The 17917-nt window shown below is 45.2% G+C and overlaps 1 protein-coding gene across 1 annotated transcript in view; it reads right to left on the minus strand.

The window, feature by feature from the left end:
• Positions 1-3397: 3397 nt before the first annotated feature.
• LOC139174381 (protein argonaute-3) overlaps positions 3398-17917 on the minus strand; it is a 54658-nt gene continuing 40138 nt past the window's right edge. The window contains exons 9-19 of the mRNA XM_070764700.1: positions 17578-17697; positions 17254-17376; positions 16801-16934; positions 15306-15490; positions 13691-13850; positions 12147-12237; positions 9592-9786; positions 7186-7320; positions 6476-6577; positions 4576-4775; positions 3398-3536 (exon numbers count right to left, since the gene is read on the minus strand). Coding sequence (XP_070620801.1) covers positions 3428-3536; positions 4576-4775; positions 6476-6577; positions 7186-7320; positions 9592-9786; positions 12147-12237; positions 13691-13850; positions 15306-15490; positions 16801-16934; positions 17254-17376; positions 17578-17697 — 1554 coding nt within the window. The 3' untranslated portion in view covers positions 3398-3427. The remainder of the gene's footprint in view (positions 3537-4575; positions 4776-6475; positions 6578-7185; positions 7321-9591; positions 9787-12146; positions 12238-13690; positions 13851-15305; positions 15491-16800; positions 16935-17253; positions 17377-17577; positions 17698-17917) is intronic.

Raw genomic sequence — 17917 nt, forward strand, 5'->3', positions numbered from 1 at the left:
TTTTCCAAAGGAAGCAAAGCTCAACTGTCCAAAATAACCTTTTTAAAGTGCTTCTAAAAAGCTAACTTGGAAAATAGTTTCGGGCCGTGATGGCGAACCTATGGCACATGTGCCAGAAATGGCACACAGAGCCATTTCTTCCGGCATGAGAGCCATTGCTCAGCTCAGATGTACTGCACATGCGTGAGCGCCTCCCACTGGCCACCTGATTTTCAACAGCTTCTGGACTTCTGGGAGGTCTGTTTTTCACCCCAGGCTCCAGAGGGTTTCCTCAAGCCTCCAGGAGGACAAAAACGGCCTCCCCACAGGTTCTGGAGGTCCAGAGGGAGTGCGAGGGGGCCACATGTGCATGCACAAGGGGTGGGATGCACATACATGCACGGAGGCAGGGCACGTGGGGAGTGTTGCGCACACATTGCATTATAGGTCCCGGCACACCCATGCGTGCAGCCACATGTTCATGCACTTTCGGCACACAAAGAGAAAAAGGTTAGCCATCACTAGTTTAGGGCATGAATTTCCACTTAAAACGGGAAAAAAAGTTTAAAGTAAGCGTTCATGAAAACATGCTACCGCTTTTCTCAGATTTCACTCAGAACAATGCAACTGTGGGGGTCACTGAGCTTGGTTGTTTCCTTGCAGATGTTTCATGACCCAACTAGGTAACATCGTCAGTGCTAGAGAGGGAGGGAACTAGATGTGACCTAGTTGAGCCATGAAATATTTGCAAGGAAACAACCAAGCTCAGAAAGCACAAAGGACCCCACAGTTCAACCCTGAGCTCCAAGTATTGTCTTCTACTGGCAATATAAAACTTGCATTGAGCTCCAATGAGGTTGGACAGCCTGGCTTGAAAAACAGGGCATGTTTGCTTTGGACAAAGAGATGAGAGAAAAATGCGAAGGAATCTCCCAAAGCCTGAACTTCATAGGTTGTTCCCTGTGCTGACCCTCCCTGGAGTCATGCGGAGAACGCAAAGGTAAGTGCAGTACGTAACGCATTCTCAACTAGGACATTTTTCAGGCCTGGAGTTTACTTGTAAGCCAAGCGAGCTGCTTCCTTAATCAAAGTGATTTCAAGTGCATTCATATTGTGCCACTTTCCTGCAAGTCGGAATAAACTCTGCTAGGCCTAACGTGTCATTAAAGCACCTTAAGACACCATCCTACAGAAACCCACACCTATCTTTTAAAGCAGAGGTCTTAAAACTTGGCAACTTTAAGACTTGCGGACTTCAACTCCCAGAATTCTCCAGCCAGCTATGCTGGGAGTTGAAGTCCACAACTCTTAAAGTTGCCAAGTTTGAAGATCTGTGCTTTAAAACACAGCAGAAGGTTAAAGGATCACGGTTGGGGGAGCAAAATGGGCCCAGATTAATCAGGTCTCCGTACAAGAGATTGGCAAAGAGTGGGCTCTTTTAACTGCAACGTGGAGTTAAGTAAACAAACTTCAACCAGTCAAATGGTTTTCACGTGGAGAATGCTTGTTTTGTTTCAGCAGGGCTGGGTCATTCAACAATGCCCAAATGAACCATCTGCAGTAGGCGTCTCTGCATATATAATATAAGACCAGTGCAAATAAAGCAGACCAAAAAAATTGCAGTTCACATGTTTACAAAGTGCAAAACGCTTCCCCAAACCCTGCCATTGAGTCAAAACGTTCACCTCTGACAATAAAATACTTTGCTTCGGATGTCAAGTGGAATGAAACAAGAGGGAGGCCCACTTATCAGATTCACATTTAGTGATCTCATTTCGAAAACGTATCCCACCAAACAAAATAGCGCACTCAATTTCAAAACAAAAAGCCTACACAATCAAAAAATAAGATTCTATAAGACTCCCTCCCACCCACCTGCATTTTAGGCTTGGCCTGATTTCATTGGGACAAGAGTTAGACTTCTGTAAAAGGCTTTGCTGTACAGGAAAAATACTCATAAAATAAAGGTTCCGCAAACAGAAGTCCATTAAATGCTGGAGGCAAAGAGCAGCATAAAGGAGCTTGCCTTTTTTGATTAAAAAAATAATAATAAAATCCCCTATTGTAAGGCTTTTCTTTCAAAACTGAGGCTAATTTTGTCTGTTTGAAAGCCCAGATACGTCCATTTTTCCATTATGAAAGGTGTAAAAGGCTACTGCAGCAAAAATGGACAGATTATTATTATTATTATTTTCCTTTAACGGCTTATTGCACTAAAAAGGTAGCAAAAACAGGTTGTCAGTCCTTTAAACAAAATAGTTACGTCTCTAAACATAAAAATTCAGGTTGCCCGCCACTATACCCACTTAAATTAAAGCAGTTATTTGTCTAATAAATATAAAAGAGTAGGGAGGGGAAGTACACATATAGATATGCACGGTCACATTAAAGTGAGAGGAAGCCAGTCAATCCATCTGTCTCCTTTAAAAAAAAAAAAAAAACTCTACTTCATCACGACATGCCACCTACTGAAACGAAGGAACGTGTGATGTCGCAAGAAGATTGGAAGATACAGGTACAACACACAAGAGGGAAAATTAGCTGGACAAGCAGAAAGCAACAACGTCATTAATCTGGCCAGGCTGTATCCATACTTCTGGGAGAAAAGTACATGGTTTAAGTTCCATGATGGAAAGCAAATGGAGTGGTGCGACTCCCAAGTTACGCAGACAGACATGAAAGGCAGCAGCTGGCTAAACTACACAGGGAAGTATTAAGTGCAAGTGCGCACACTCTTTCCCACAATAGCGATGGGGCCGTTCACGCAAAGTTAACACTTGTTCTGCTTGCGTTCAAGCAGACAACCATGGAGGGGAAGCTGTATGCAACCCCTCCCGCAAGGGTACAAAACAGACAAAAACACTTTTTGCACACCCACCAACCCACTCCCACCTCAACAGCACTTGCATTGCTCCTATAAGTTTTAATACCCTTGGTGGCGGTGGTGGTGTCGTTGTTGTTGTGGGTTTTTTGTTTTCGTTTTTTGCAGAAAGAGTTGTGCTGCTGAGCAACTTGAGGTAAAGGCATAAAAAGGATTAGACGACTCCTCCCTCCCCTCCCCACCCCCCGAAAAAGAAACACAGAGACCCAAACGCACAAAGGAAAAGACGATGACAGCAGCACTTCCCATAGGAAGCTGCTTGGAAAGCAGTTGGCTGGTTTCATATTGCATAATAAGTGGCGTGTTCTCGGTGAAGTAAACAATCTTCCTTGCCTCTGGACAAGGATAAGGCCTGCTCCCCGTCCCCCCCCCACCAAAAAAACAGAAATCAGCTTCAGCAAGGCAGAGCTTCTCCCTCCCCTATTCACCAATTGCTCTGGAAACATACATTGTATGTGACTTAATTCAGCAGTTCTTTCTTTTGTGAACAGGTTCCATCTCTCTCTCTTTTTTAATAGCTATCTATCTATCTATCTATCTATCTATCTATCTCTATTTTATATATAGCTAAGCAAAGTACATGGTGCGTAAGGTGTCTTGGTGAATCTGTACAGCCTTAGCGAGGGCTTGGGGATCTCTTCCGTTGCTCTGTCCAGAAACATGGCTTCCTTCGGCACTGTAAGAAGAGGAAAAAGGGAAGAGAGGATGAATATATTCCTGAGGATATGCTCTTTCCTACTTGGGCTTCTAAATCAGAGACCTTCAAACTTGGCAACTTTAAGACTCGTGAACTTCAACTCCCAGAATTCTCCAGCCAGCAATTGTGAGAGTTGAAGTCCACGAGTCTTAAAGTTGCCAAGTTTGAAGGTCTCTGTTCTAAATGAACAAGGTGTGAAGTCAAAAGATCTCTAGTATTATGTCCAACAGAATTTAGTTCTAGTAGCCAGCAAAAGTAACATTTTTATCCAATATCCCTTTTAACTTTCCACAAGTTGTCAAAGGTGGCCTTTTAATATTAGAATCATAGTTGTGTAGGTTAACAAATGCAAAATAAATCCCTGGAACCAGAGTTCTAAATAATTCCTTGGGCTTTATCTAATGTTTATTGAAATCTTTATCTAAGGTGGTTCTTTGCAGTGATGGTGGGAACATTTTTAATATAATACTATTGATATGAAGTGTAAAGTCTTCGGAGAGGGGCGGCATACAAATCTAATAAATAATAATAATAATAATAATAATAATAATAATAATAATAATAATAATATGGTGGTCTGAATGAGTAATGTGCTTTCCTTCCTCCTTACGGTCACATACAGTACATACACAATGCAACTTTGTGTATGTTGCAGATCTGTGCAAAGTGTCTCGTGTTTGAAGTATCTGAAGCTTAAAACCAATTGTTCTGAATTTACATGAGTTTACAATGTGCAAACTTTACAAAAACATTCTAATCTTGAAATGACCCACTTTAAATATACCTAACTTCAAGGCTGAGGCAGCACTAAAATAGATTAGAATATATAAAAACTATGATTATGAATAATTATGATTATGATGTATAAGACATGACCTGGTACATAAAGTATGTATGATGAAAAAAAGGAAAAATGTAATAAAATAAAAAAGAAAGAAAGAACGTTCTTGAAAATAGAACCAAGCTTTAGTTTTTAGGTAGTCAGTTAGCTGAGGGAGCAAACAAAAATCATTCTCACCTGTCATGTTCTTTGTCCACAAGATGGTATCTTGCTCTGAATGCTACCAGATGAGCATAATAAGCTGGTGCAGGTATAGAAACAGATCGTGTGCAGCGCACATAGGTGTGGCAGAGCTGGTAGGTTAGCAGCTGGAGTTCATCTGCAGTAAAACAATTGTCATCCCACAAGACGTGATAGTGTGAGGGGCGGCTGGTACCCTAAGAGAAAGAGAATGCGACAGTTATTCCAGTAGTTCAACTCATTAGTTTTTGACATCGTATTTTTGTATCTCAGCAACCTTAAGATGAGTGGACTTCAACTCCCCAAATACTCCCAACAAGCAGAGTTGATGTCCAGACATCTTAAAAGGTGCAACAATTGTGGTTGAGGTACACTATTGTGTAACATTCCAAAAGTGCAATAGTTTTTTTTAAAAAAAAACTTATTAGTATATGCATGGCAATTATTTATTCATTCATTCATTTGATTTTTTTATGCCGCCCTTCTCCTTAGACTCAGGGTGGCTTACTACATGTTAGCAATAGCACTTTTTAACAGAGCCAGCATATTGCCCCCACAATCTGGGTCCTCATTTTTACCCACCTCAGAAGGATGGAAGGCTGAGTCAACCTTGAGCCAGTGATGAGATTTGAACCGCTAACCTGTAGAACTATAGTCAGCTTCAGTGGCCTGCAGTACAGAACTCTATCTGCTCCGCCACCCTGGCTCTACTCTGAGCCATCTAAAAAAGAGCTGTCATGATATATTTAAGCTGCCCTGATATAGTCTGGGTCTCTTCTCAAAAACTTAAAAGAGGACTCAAAAACTATTTAAATGGAAAAGATTCCCGTGCCCAGTCACTTCTGATTGTAGGACAGTGATGGCGAACCTCTGGCACACAGAGCTCTCTCTACGAGCACACGTGCCATCATCAGCCACTCTATCTGGTTCCAGCTTGCACATTCATGTTAAGACCATCTGGCTGGTGCGCACGTACGTGCCAGAACCCAGAAGAGCAGCTCCATGCGGTGCACATGCGCACCAGCCAGCTGCTCTCTTCTGGCATTCCGGTGCTTGTGCGTTCCAGTTTTGGCACTTGGTGCCAAAATTTTATCCTTCACTCTCTAGGGACTGGTGTTCATCTACACTTCTTAGTCGAAAGGAGCCAGCATTATCCAAAGACATTGTCATGGTCATGTGTCTAGAGTGACTATAATGCCAAGATGCACAGAAAGCTGTTCAAACTCTATCTGTATCCCTTAGAAATGCAGACGTTTATTCTGTCTGGTTATTTCAGAATAACCATTTAAGTACAAACTTAAGACAACTGGATAGAGATAGACATGTTATGTTGAACTGGTGTATTTCCACACTTAAGACACTCTGGACTATAAGGCACACATTAAAAGATCTGCCTCCCAGCATCCATCTGGCTAGCCTTGCAGCAAACAGCAAACAGCCTGGTCAGCTTCAGCACATTATTGCAGCCGCAGAACATGGTTTGTCAGGGCTCCATTCTGTTGCGCCCACAACAGGCTGAGCTGCTGCCGCCAGGGAGCACTGTAGCCTTTGCTGCTGAGCAGCTGATCCAACCACCAATCAGCTGCTGGGCAGCAAAGTCTCCAAAGTTCCCTGGTGGCAAGGAACCAATACCACCAGATAAGAGATTCCATTAGAGATCATCACCCTGGATAGGAGAAAACTTCTGCTTTATAGCAAATCAAGGTCTTCGGGCTTATTCTAACCAATGAGTATGTATTTTTAGGGGGGGAAATTATTAGGTCGCTCTTTGCTGATTTAAGTTTTCCGAATCAAAAATTGGACAAATATGATTTTGTTCTCATCCACTCAGTGTAACCACATTTGGATAAGCATGACCAGAAGCACTGGTCCAGGAACTGAATGCTTCATCTTTCACCTGTATTCCTGCATGGCTACAGAGATAAAAATCGAATTCGTAAGGATGCGTGATATCCGTATCTACTGTTGTTCCAGCAGGGATGTTTCCACTTCTTCCAACCTAGAACATAAGTAAATTAAATATTCAATTAAAAGTATGTTGTTGTTGTTTTAAAAAACCTTCTGCATATTTCTCAATTCTGGGATTCTAATGTCCACATTGCACAAAATCTCTTGAGAAGCATTATGCCTTCTGTGCAGCAACTGCCAGTCAGTTTTTATGCACGCTTTGTTTTTAAAAAGTGATCACCTGATTAAACTTTAAGCTAACTCAAAGCTATTTACAAATTAATCATATAAACCAAAGAACTTCAGCTACACAGGTACCTAAGCCACCCATTAGCCAATACTAGTTGGCAATTTTGGGCCTGCACTTCCAACACAGATTGGGGGAAAGGTAACTTAAAGATGAGGGGCTAAAATCTTTTAACAGAACCTAATCAGGAAGCCTCTGCCAGAAATCTGACTCCCATCAGTGGCTTACAGTGGCTTGGATTCTCCCCCACAAAATATATGGCAACAGCAATTATCTATAGATCTCCTGCAAGAATGGCAACCAGTATAAAATGCTGCAAAGACTCAACCACTTTGTGTCTGTACTAAGAGTGATGGCTACAGTTCTTGTTTGGGGGGGAGGGGGAAACTGCTTGGAAATGGGACAAGTCTTACCCTTTCTGTCCTATCAGCACAAAACAGCCTCGTATGATGCCGCTTCTGAACCACAATGTATGTTATGCCAGGCTGATAATCTTTTTCCAAGCTGATACAAGCCTCTCTAATTGCCAGCAGCTCATAATACAACACCTACAGAGGAGGAATAAAAGGCTTGGCTCACTAAAACAGCGATAAGCATGGGAACAAACATCAGATTTCTATTCTAACAAACAAACACATACACACAAAAAACATTTATCATTTTTCAGCCTCAACTACCATATTTTTCAGAGTATATCAATCCAACATTTATAGCAAAGCAAGTGGTAAAGATTTTCAAAAGGAAGTTCCTAAGCTGGAGGCATGGAAAATGATCAATTATCAATGGAAGGACCAGCACTATTCAATGGTGCTGATACCGTGTTTCCCCGATAGTAAGGCAGTGTCTTACTATCTTTTTACCCCCAAAAGCCCCACTGTGTCTTACTTTGGGGGTATGTCTTATATTGTCCTGGGCTTTGGCCCGGGCGAGGCCTCTTCTCCTCCGGGCGGGCGGCGTTAGGCGTCCACCCACCCCCAGCCCCGTACCGCTTTACGGGCCGGACGGTTGGGGGGGCGGGGGGGACGCGAGGCAAAGGAAGTGAAGGGAACTACGGGCGCCGGGAAGGCGCGGAGCCAGGTGCGAGCGTCGCGCGTGTCCTTTCAGACCCCCCCCCCCGCCGTTTCCCGCCTCCACTCACCAAATTGACAGGGTGAAGGTAGCCGTTCCCGGAGGGCTCTTCTTGCCCGGGGTTTTTTTACGCGCCTTGCCCGCCGCCGCGCCCCGGCCTTTGCCCGGGGAGCCCCGCTAAGCCTTCTGCGCCTGACTCGGCGAGGCGAGAGGGAAGAAGGAGAAGCGCAAGTGGATGCGGAGCGCCCAGGAGGCATTTATCCGCCCGGGAGGCATTTATCCGTCCTTCGCTTTGACGGCGCTGGTCCGAAGCGAGCCGAGCGGGCGGACCAGCGCCGTCAAAGCGAAGGACGGATAAATGCCTCCCGGGCGGATAAATGCCCCCCGGACGGATAAATGCCTCCTGGGCGGATAAATGCCTCCCGGGCGCTCCGCATCCACTTGCGCTTCTCCTTCTTCCCTCTCGCCTCGCCGAGTCAGGCGCAGAAGGCTTAGCGGGGACCAGCGCCGTCCTTCGCTTTGCCAAGCCGGGGAAGAGGCGGTGGCGCCGCGGCAAGGCGAAGGACGGCGCTGGTTCGAAGCGAGCCGAGCGGAGGGGAGCGCCGTCCTTCGCCTCGCCGCCACCGCCTCTTCCCCGGCTTGGCAAAGCGAAGGATGGCGCTGGTCCGAAACGCCACAACCCCTTCAGCGGAAGATGGAGAATTCTGCTCGCCAACCCGGAAATGCAAGGCGAAGGACGGCGCTGGTCATCGGGCTCCCCCCCCCCCGGCAATACCCCCGTGTTTCCCCGAAAGTAAGACATATGTCTTACTTTCGGGGTATGGCTTATATTAGCCAACCCCCCTGAAACCCCCCATATGTCTTACAATCGGGGGGGTCTTACTATCGGGGAAACACGGGTAGTGGATTACATAGAAATCATTCAAGCAATGCCCTTATTGTCAGATTTTAAGGACTGATTGACTGACTGATTTATTGATTGATCGATCTATCTTATATACCGCCCCTCTCCGAAGACTTGGGGCAGCTTACAACATATAAAAGAACAATAGAAAACATCCTAAATCCAAATTTAAAATTAATCTAACTAATCTAAAACCCCAAATCCTTAAAAACCAATCACTCTCAGTCAGACAGTCAGACATACATTCCATTCATGGGCTGGGGGCTAATGTCTAATGGCCCCAGGCCTGTCGGCACAAGTGGGTCTTTGGGTTCCTGCCAAAGATGGGGAGGGGGGGCAGTACGAACCTCTGGTTCCAGAGGGCCGGGGCCCCCACAGAGAAGATGCTTCCCCTAGGTCCCCCTAGGCAACATTGTCTAGCTGATGGAACCTGGAGAAGGCTGACTCTGTGGGACCTGACCGGTCGCTGAAACTCATGAGGCAGAAGGCGGTCCCATAAATAATCTGGTCCGATGCCATTTAGGGCTTTATAGGTCATAGCCAACACTTTGGATTGCATTCGGAAACCAATTGGCAGCCAGTGCAGCTCACAGAGTGCTGGAGAGATATAGGCATAGGAAGGCCCAAGACTGCTCTCAAGACTGACAGTGTTGCTGGTAATATTCTTATTCTGGTATCTGACTATCAACAGTAAGGATATTGATAGTGTTTAAGGGTTCATTGTGATTTTCTTTTCTCTTCTTGTTATGAACGCAAGACTGCTACTGAATTAATGTTCGAATTTTTTTGTTAAGCTGGTTTGAAATACCCCGCTAACCATGCAAGACTTATAAACGGATATCAAGACCTGTCGAAACTGTCCTTCTGAAACGCCATCACGATAGAAGATGATTCGTGTGGGCTTGAACCGTGTTGATTTGTAGAATTGGATGAGAAGTTCTCTAACCATGGAGGCCAAATCTTGGATGATCTCCTGGCGGGGTTTCTGGACTCTCACTGTGGCACAGTACCTGCTTGGATGAGCATCCATGCTACCTACAACCTAACAGCAAAAAAAGAATACATGAAAATGAATGAAGATTCCATAAAGGCCATTTTTCAAATGTCCATTCTTTATACCAACTATTGTATGGCTGCTCAGCTAAAAAGTAAGTAACTAATATTTTATATGGCTGTTGCTTACACTTTTCATTTAAATTGATTTTTTAAAGAATGTCTTGTTTGATTTTGAATTTATCTTTTCTTTTATAATTAGCATATACAGTGAACCCTCGATCATCGCGAGGGTTCCGTTCCAGGACCCCAAGCGATGATCGATTTTTCGCGAAGTAGCGGTGCGGAAGTAAAAACACCATCTGCGCATGTGCAGATGGTGTTTTTACTTCCACCGCCGCCCGCCCTTCGCCCGCCCACCCCGTTGCTCGCGCCTGGGGTTTCCTGGGGAGCGAAGCCGGGGGTTCTCCAAGCGCGCGCGCGGGGCCGCTCCCCAGCTGGGGAGCGGATCTGGGGTTTCCCCAAGCGCGCGCGCGTTGCTGGGGCCGCTCCCCAGCTGGGGAGCAAAGCCGGGGGTTCTCCAAGCGCGCGCGCGTTGCTGGGGCCGCTCCCCAGCTGGGGAGCGGATCTGGGGTTTCCCCAAGCGCGCGCGCGTTGCTGGGGCCGCTTCCCAGCTGGGGAGCGGTCCCAGCAACGCGCGCGCGCTTGGGGAAACCCCAGATCCGCTCCCCAGCTGGGGAGCGGCCCCAGCAACGCGCGCGCGCTTGAAGAACCCCCGGCTTCGCTCCCCAGCTGGGGAGCGGCCCCAGCAACGCGCGCGCGCTTGGGGAAACCCCAGATCCGCTCCCCAGCTGGGGAGCGGCCCCAGCAACGCGCGCGCGCTTGGAGAACCCCCGGCTTCGCTCCCCAGCTGGGGAGCGGCCCCAGCAACGCGCGCGCGCTTGGGGAAACCCCAGATCCGCTCAGCTGGGAAGCGGAGCTAGGCTGCCCCAAGCTCCCGCGCCGCCCGCCCGCCCACGCTGTTGCCGGCTCCGCTTCCCAGCTGGGAAGCGGAGCTAGGGTGCCCCAAGCTCGCGCTCCAGCCCACCGCCGCTGGGGTCTTACCGGGGCAAGAGGGGGAAGACCCAGGGAAGCCTCTGCCCGGCGGGGAAACTCCACCATCTACGCATGCGTGGAAGGGCACGCATGCGCAGATGGTGGAGTTTACTTCCGGGTTGAAAACTAGCGAAATAGCCCTTTCGCGATCCTTGAGGACGCGAAACTCGAGGGTTCACTGTACAGTGATACCTTGTCTTACAAACTTAATTGGTTCTGGGACGAGGTTCTTAAGGTGAAAAGTTTGTAAGACGAAACAATGTTTCCCATAGGAATCAATGGAAAAGCGATTAATGCGTGCAAGCCCAAAATTCACCCCTTTTGCCAGCCGAAGCGCCCGTTTTTGTGCTGCTGGGATTCCCCTGAGGCTCCCCTCCATGGGAAATCCCACCTCTGGACTTCCGTTGCCAGCGAAGCACCCGTTTTTGCGCTGCTGGGATTCCCCTGCAGCATCACAAAAACACGGAAGTCCAGAGGTGGGGTTTCTCATGGAGGGGAGCCTCAGGGGAATCCCAACAGCGCAAAAACGGGTGCTTCACTGGCAACGGAAGTCTAGAGGTGGGGCATCCCAGCTGCGGCGGTGGGTTTGTAAGGTGAAAATAGTTTGTAAGAAGAGGCAAAAAAATCTTAAACCCCGGGTTTGTATCTTGAAAAGTTTGTATGATGAGGCGTTTGTAAGACGAGGTATCACTGTACTCCCTCCCAAGTTTATCCTTCCAACAATGTCCCAGTGAGAGGCATAGAATTAAGACATAGGAACTGGCTTAAGTCAATGAGTGACATTGAAAGCCCAAAAATGAGCTTGAATCTGGGATTTTCCAGTCTTTGTCTAGCACAGAGTTCTTCAAACCTGGCAACTTTAAGATTTATGGACTTCAATTCCCAGAATTCTCCAGTCAGCTATGCTGGAGTGGAATATTTTTATTTATCTAAATATTTATCCATCAGAATTATTTTTGGGGAGAAGAACTACACACCTAGCGCATGCTTCTTCATCACATAACAAATGCCTTCTCTCCCTTAACAAAATAAATGGACAACAAAGTTAAATACAATGATACAATGATCAGGTTTGTAGAAACTACAAGTAATGCTCAAAAATCATTCACCTTCACCAGAAATTGTTTTAATCTGCACACAATGAAAAAATAAGCAAAAAGAATGGCTGATAAACCCATGAGACACAGAGAACTGGATTAAAGAATCAAAGCAAAATCATCAATCCAAGTCTCAATCCAAGTTCCTCAATTTTCTCATTCAAATTATTTGGGGAGGGAGGGAAGGAGGGAGACCCATGAATACAGTGTAGCTTACAGCAGCAATGGAAGGCTTCTTTCCATCCCCAGCAGGTGGATGAGTAACATCAGCTCCCAAGAAGATCACTGGTTGTTGGAACACAGACGGTCTTTTAAAAAAAGGGATAAATCAGCCACAGTATTAATATCTAAGTGATGATCAACAAGGCCTGAGTTACGAACACCTCACATTTGGAAGGAAAGAAAAGCAGATGCTTCTGGTGTGTGGCCAGGAATGTCACAAATCTCATGGCTAACTCCTGCATCTTACAGAATTTAGTTTCTTTGGGGGGGGGGGGGAGAAACACATTAAATTTACATGTGAAACAAAGACCATAATCTGTCATTACATAGAATCTCCCTTGCGCTAAAGTAAACGCCAATGTAGAGTATTCAAACCTTGCCTGAATGTACGTTTTGCCATCGCCCACTTCATGGTCATGTGATGTCAGGCACTCAGCAACTGATCTGCATTTAGGGCCATTTGCAGCATCCAAATATGTTTTATGATGCTTTTGCCTGAAAACCAGCATTTACTTCCAGTTTTAGGCTAAAACACACACAGGCTCACTTTACGATCACCATGCTCGCTTTAAGATCACTATGTTCATTTAACAACCACCTCAAAAATGGCTGAAAAATTGAGTAACTCATTTTACAACCATCACAACTGTTCATGGGCAAGCTCCATTATGGACATAAATTAAGGACTATGTGTGAATTCCTATTTGATTACCAAAAAACACTTTGAAGCAACCAACATGGTTGTAACTACAGTAGAACCCCGACTTACGAGACTAATTGGTTCCGGAAGGAGGCTCGTAAGTCGGAACGCTCGTATGACGAAACATTGTTTCCCATAGGAAACAATGTAAAGTCAATTAATCCGTGCAACAACAAAAAAACCCGCTGCCTCCGAACGCGGAAGTTAGCGTTCAGAGACAGCTGCGAAGCGGTGCGCGTGTTTTAAAACGTGGCAGCCGGCCTGGAGGGCTCGGGGGGAAGCCCCCGAGCCCCCCAGGCCGGCTGCCACGTTTTAAAACACCCGCGCCGCTTCGCAGCTCTCTGCTGAATCCGAACGCGGAAGTTAGCGTTCCGGCTTCAGGAGACAGCTGCGAAGCGGCGCGCGTGTTTTAAAAGGTTGCAGCCGGCTTGGGGGGATTGCCAGCACCCCCCCGAGCCCCCCAGGCCGGCTGCAACCTTTTAAAACACGCGGGATACGAGCGCCAAGGAGCTGTCTCCTGAAGCCGAAAGCGGAAGTTAGTGTTCGGCTTCAGGAGACAGCTCCTTGGCGCTCGTATCCCGAATGTGAGCTCGGGAGGCGAACAAAAATGTCGCTCCCCTCCCAGCTCTTATCTCGAGTAGCTCGTAAGTAGAGCTGCTCGTATGTCGAGGTTCCACTGTATTAAAGTAACGAAGTATCACAGTCGTGTTTATTACATACATAAAGATTTGTATGTAAACAATTGCCACATCAAAACATGGCAATTCCACAGACTGTCTCCATTTTGATGCATGCACTCTTACGCCAAATTCTATGGAACATTAAGGAAGGATTCTTACCGTTGATGAGGTACAAGGATGTTGTTGATTCCTCCCAATTTTACATTAATCTTTAGGCACAAGTTTGAGAGGGTCTGAGGAGATGTTTTTATGACATTCTTGACTTGAACACACTGTGTAGCCATCCCCAGAAGTGTGTCCCCCACACGTTTCACCTCCGCTAAAAAAAGTAAGCATTAATATGAAAAATCTTCAAAGTTCTAAGGAGCAGTTCTAAAATCTAAGACTGAACTGAAAATCATGCACTACTGAAAATCATGTCCAGTTTTTCTGATCAGTCAACACTGATGCCCTCCTGATGGGCTGGATCCTGCTTTACCTTATCATGGGAATTTAAATAAATTAATAAACAAACAAACGCATCTACAGCAGTGTTTCCCAACCTTGGCAACTTGGAGATATTTGGACTTCAACTCCCAGAATCCCCCAGCCAGCATTCGCTGGCTGGGGAATTCTGGGAGTTGAAGTCCAGATATCTTCAAGTTGCCAAGGTTGGGAAACACTGATCTAGAGGACAGCAGGTTGGGAAACATCTTGGTCAAAATCAAGGGTGTACAAAGCTGGGAGTTGAAGTTCATAGCTGCCAGAACTACTCTTTCCTAGAGGTTTTGAGGAATAAGAGGGAACAAAACCAAGGAAGTTTAGTTCAATGAGGGAGACCAATGGCAGCAGAAAAATCCCAATTAGCTCCCCCTCTAGCCCTTATAAAAACATTCAAAGTTCTCAAAGTCCGAAGTCTTCAGAAGAAGCCCTCCATATAATCAGAACTGCACCCATTTCCTCCCATGTTGACTGTATGACTGTAACTTGTTGCGTATATCCTAAGATTTTTATTAATATTGCTTCTTCATTGCTTATTTGACCCCTATGACAATCATTAAGTGTTGTACCACATGATTCTTGACAAATGTATATTTTATTTTATGTACGCTGAGAGCATATGCACCAAGACAAATTCTTTGTGTGTCCAATCACACTTGGCCAATAAAAAATTCTATTCTATTCTATTCTATAAACAAAGTCCTGAACACACAGATTACTTTCAAATATTTATTCTTGATCTTTTTTTCCTTGCTTTTACCATCTATCCTCACAATAGTCTCTGAAAATATTAAAGAAACATTGCCAGTTAGTATCTAAACATGTTTTACAATCCATATCAGGGATCTCCAATCTTGGCAACTTTAAGACTTGTGGACTTCAACTCCACAATGCATAGCTGGCTGGAGAATTCTGGGAGTTGAAGTCCACAAGTCTTAAACGTTGCCAAGGCTGGAGACCCCTGATCTACATGATGACAGTAGAAATGGATGATGCAAAGAACAAAACATATGAGAAAGCTTCATTTTCTCCCACAGGGTGCAAAGTCTTTCCCACAGAGACTCTCCTTCCAATCAAGAGATAGATTTCACTGACTTCCTGAGGAACTTTATCGCAAAGCTCCCATAATGTAACAAGGAACACAAAAAGCTTACATTTCCATTGTTGCCCTAATTTGCGGTGCCCTCACTGCCCTAGCTTCGTACAGAACCTTCTATTCTAAGATTATTTTTGTTCTCCTCAAGGCAATTCAAAACAAGCAGAACTCATACACCGCGTTTGGATATGTATTTACCATACACTGGGGTCTTCCCTGGCAGGATGACGATGATGAGCTGGAGTCCTGAATATGTGTTTTTAAGGTGTCGGAACATGGGCTCCACACTGTCAGCACCTTGGGCATATTTACAGAAGCAAGGCTGGCCCTGGATTGGCATCCCTGCGTCCTTAGAAATTTTGCGCAGCTGGTCTGTGAAACCCCTGGCAACAAATAAAAACTGGATGAAAGGAGAATACTAGCGTCCACACCCATAAAGGCCATTCAGGTTTGCTCTTCGTGTCAGAGAATGACAACCAGAGTTGGAGGCTATTATCATTAATAAGGTACAATTACAATTATTCCACTGTTACATGTTCAAAATTCAGATGCTTAGTGGCTGACTCATATTTATGACAGTTGCAGTAGCCAAGGGTCATGTGATTACCTTTCTGACAAGCAAAGTCAATGGGAAGCCAGATTCACTTAAATAACCGTGTTACTAACTTAACAACTCTGCCGTCAGGCATGGGGAAATTGAAACATCTCCCCCTTGCCCATGTATTTTTTTGTGTATGATTCGATTGTGTGCTTGTTTTTTATATATTGGGCTTTCTTTTTTTTGGACTTTTTAACCTAAAACTGTAATTTAGATTGCTAAATATTAGATTTGTTACTATGTACTGTTTTTACCATTGTTGTGAGCCGCCCCGAGTCTACGGAGAGGGGCGGCATATAAATCCAATAAATCTAATCTAATCTAACTGTAGTGATTCACTTAACAGCTGTCACACAAAAGGTCGTAAACCAGGGCACAACTTGCTTAACAACGGTCTTGCTTAACAATGGAAATTTGAGGTCCAGTTGTGATCTTAAGTCAAGGACTACCGGTAGTTCAGATAGGAAACAGGACCAGATGAACTAATCCTACTTTATTTTAAGACTAGCATAATCTTCGTAGAATTTCCCCTACCGCCATGATGGCAAACCTATGTTTTGCCATAACGTCTTCAAAGAAAAACCATAACATACCGTTGCCCCTTGAAAAAGCACCTCTGGGGAAAGCCAGTGTATAGATTGCATTTGGCAAAACAGAACAGCCACATGCCAAGCTGTGAGGTGCAGGACTGAATACCTTCCCCTTATTTATTCAACCTCCAGTATATGCTGAATAGGGTAGGGCAGCGTAGGGTAGGAAACCTGATGATGTCCCCCTTCCTCACCATCCCTCCAGGGTGGTTCCAACCTGGTTCTGACCAAACTAGGTCCCCCAAACGGCATGGTTATCGGAAATTCCCACGGAATGCGGGAAACTCCATGTCGCCATGACAATTGGACATGCCCCCCTCCTATCTTATGATTCTTGATGAGTGTATTTCTTGTGTATCCTGAGAGCTTATGCACTGAAGACAAATTCCTTGTGTGTCCAATCATGCTTGACCAATAAAGAATTGAACTGAATTCTATTCTATTATCAAAATACATTAATTAAAGGCCAAAGGGAAGCAACTCATATCTTGAACAATAGGCTTACTTTAGTATTTCTTCGCGACATTGTCTCTGTGTTGCAAAGCAAGCAATGGCCCACATCTTGATTTCCACACCTGTGTGAAACTGTTTCCCCCGCATATCCCATACACCATGGCTTGGCGTTGCCACTGTTCGATTCTAAATAAATAAATAGAAATATCAATATGCTTGCAGTTTACACAACGAGCACTAGATGTCGTATCATAGATGCATAAACTTAGATGGGGTCTAGGGCAGTGTTTCCCAACCTTGGCCACTTGAGGATATCTGGACTTCAACTCCCAGAATTCCCCAGCCAGCATTTGCTGGCTGGGGAATTCTGGGAGTTGAAGTCCAAATATCTTCAAGTGGCCAAGATTGGGAAACATTGGTCTAGGGAAATGAAATCACAAACCAAGGGAATCCAAAGCTATACACTGAATTATATGGGAATAAATCCAGAGAAGAAGTTTCTTACCCGTCCTCCATACTGCAACATGGGAGCTGGGAGCACACGCCCCGTCACATGAGCCATCTCATCACGCACTTTAAACTGGAATTCTTGAACAAATGGGTCAGCATCGTAATTTGCACTTCGCACCTAAGAGGAGATGAAGAGGGGGCAACATGATAACAACTCTACAGTAGCTGACTTCAATACTTGCACAATAATAAACAGATATGATTTTAAAAGATAGGAGACATTTGGGATAAGGGGACCCAAACAGGAACAAGCACACTAGATCCTCAATGACCCCTCCAGCTGGCTTTATCTATTTTTCTAATTCAGAGGCAAACTAACCAGTCGGCTGATTTCTTCTTGTCTGTCAGGTGCAGATCTGGCTGTTGCTTTTATCATTGTTGATGTTTGATTGTCTGTAAGCTTCTTAATACATCGCTGGCCTGCCACGATGTTACACACCTGCAAAAATATTATATGTTCATCTTATGATAGTCAATGAACTGTACAACTGAGCAGCATGCAATGTTTTTATATACCATGTGAAACTCCACTTCCTCCAAAATAATTTGCTATAATACTGTCCAAATGGCACTCTGCAGATGTCTGTTTGTAACTGCCAGAATATCCCAGGGGATATGAAGACCTTGGCTGAGAAGTCTGGGAACCGAGGTTCACTCAG

Source organism: Erythrolamprus reginae, chromosome 11 (assembly GCF_031021105.1).
Source record: "Erythrolamprus reginae isolate rEryReg1 chromosome 11, rEryReg1.hap1, whole genome shotgun sequence".
Lineage (NCBI taxonomy): Eukaryota > Metazoa > Chordata > Lepidosauria > Squamata > Dipsadidae > Erythrolamprus > Erythrolamprus reginae.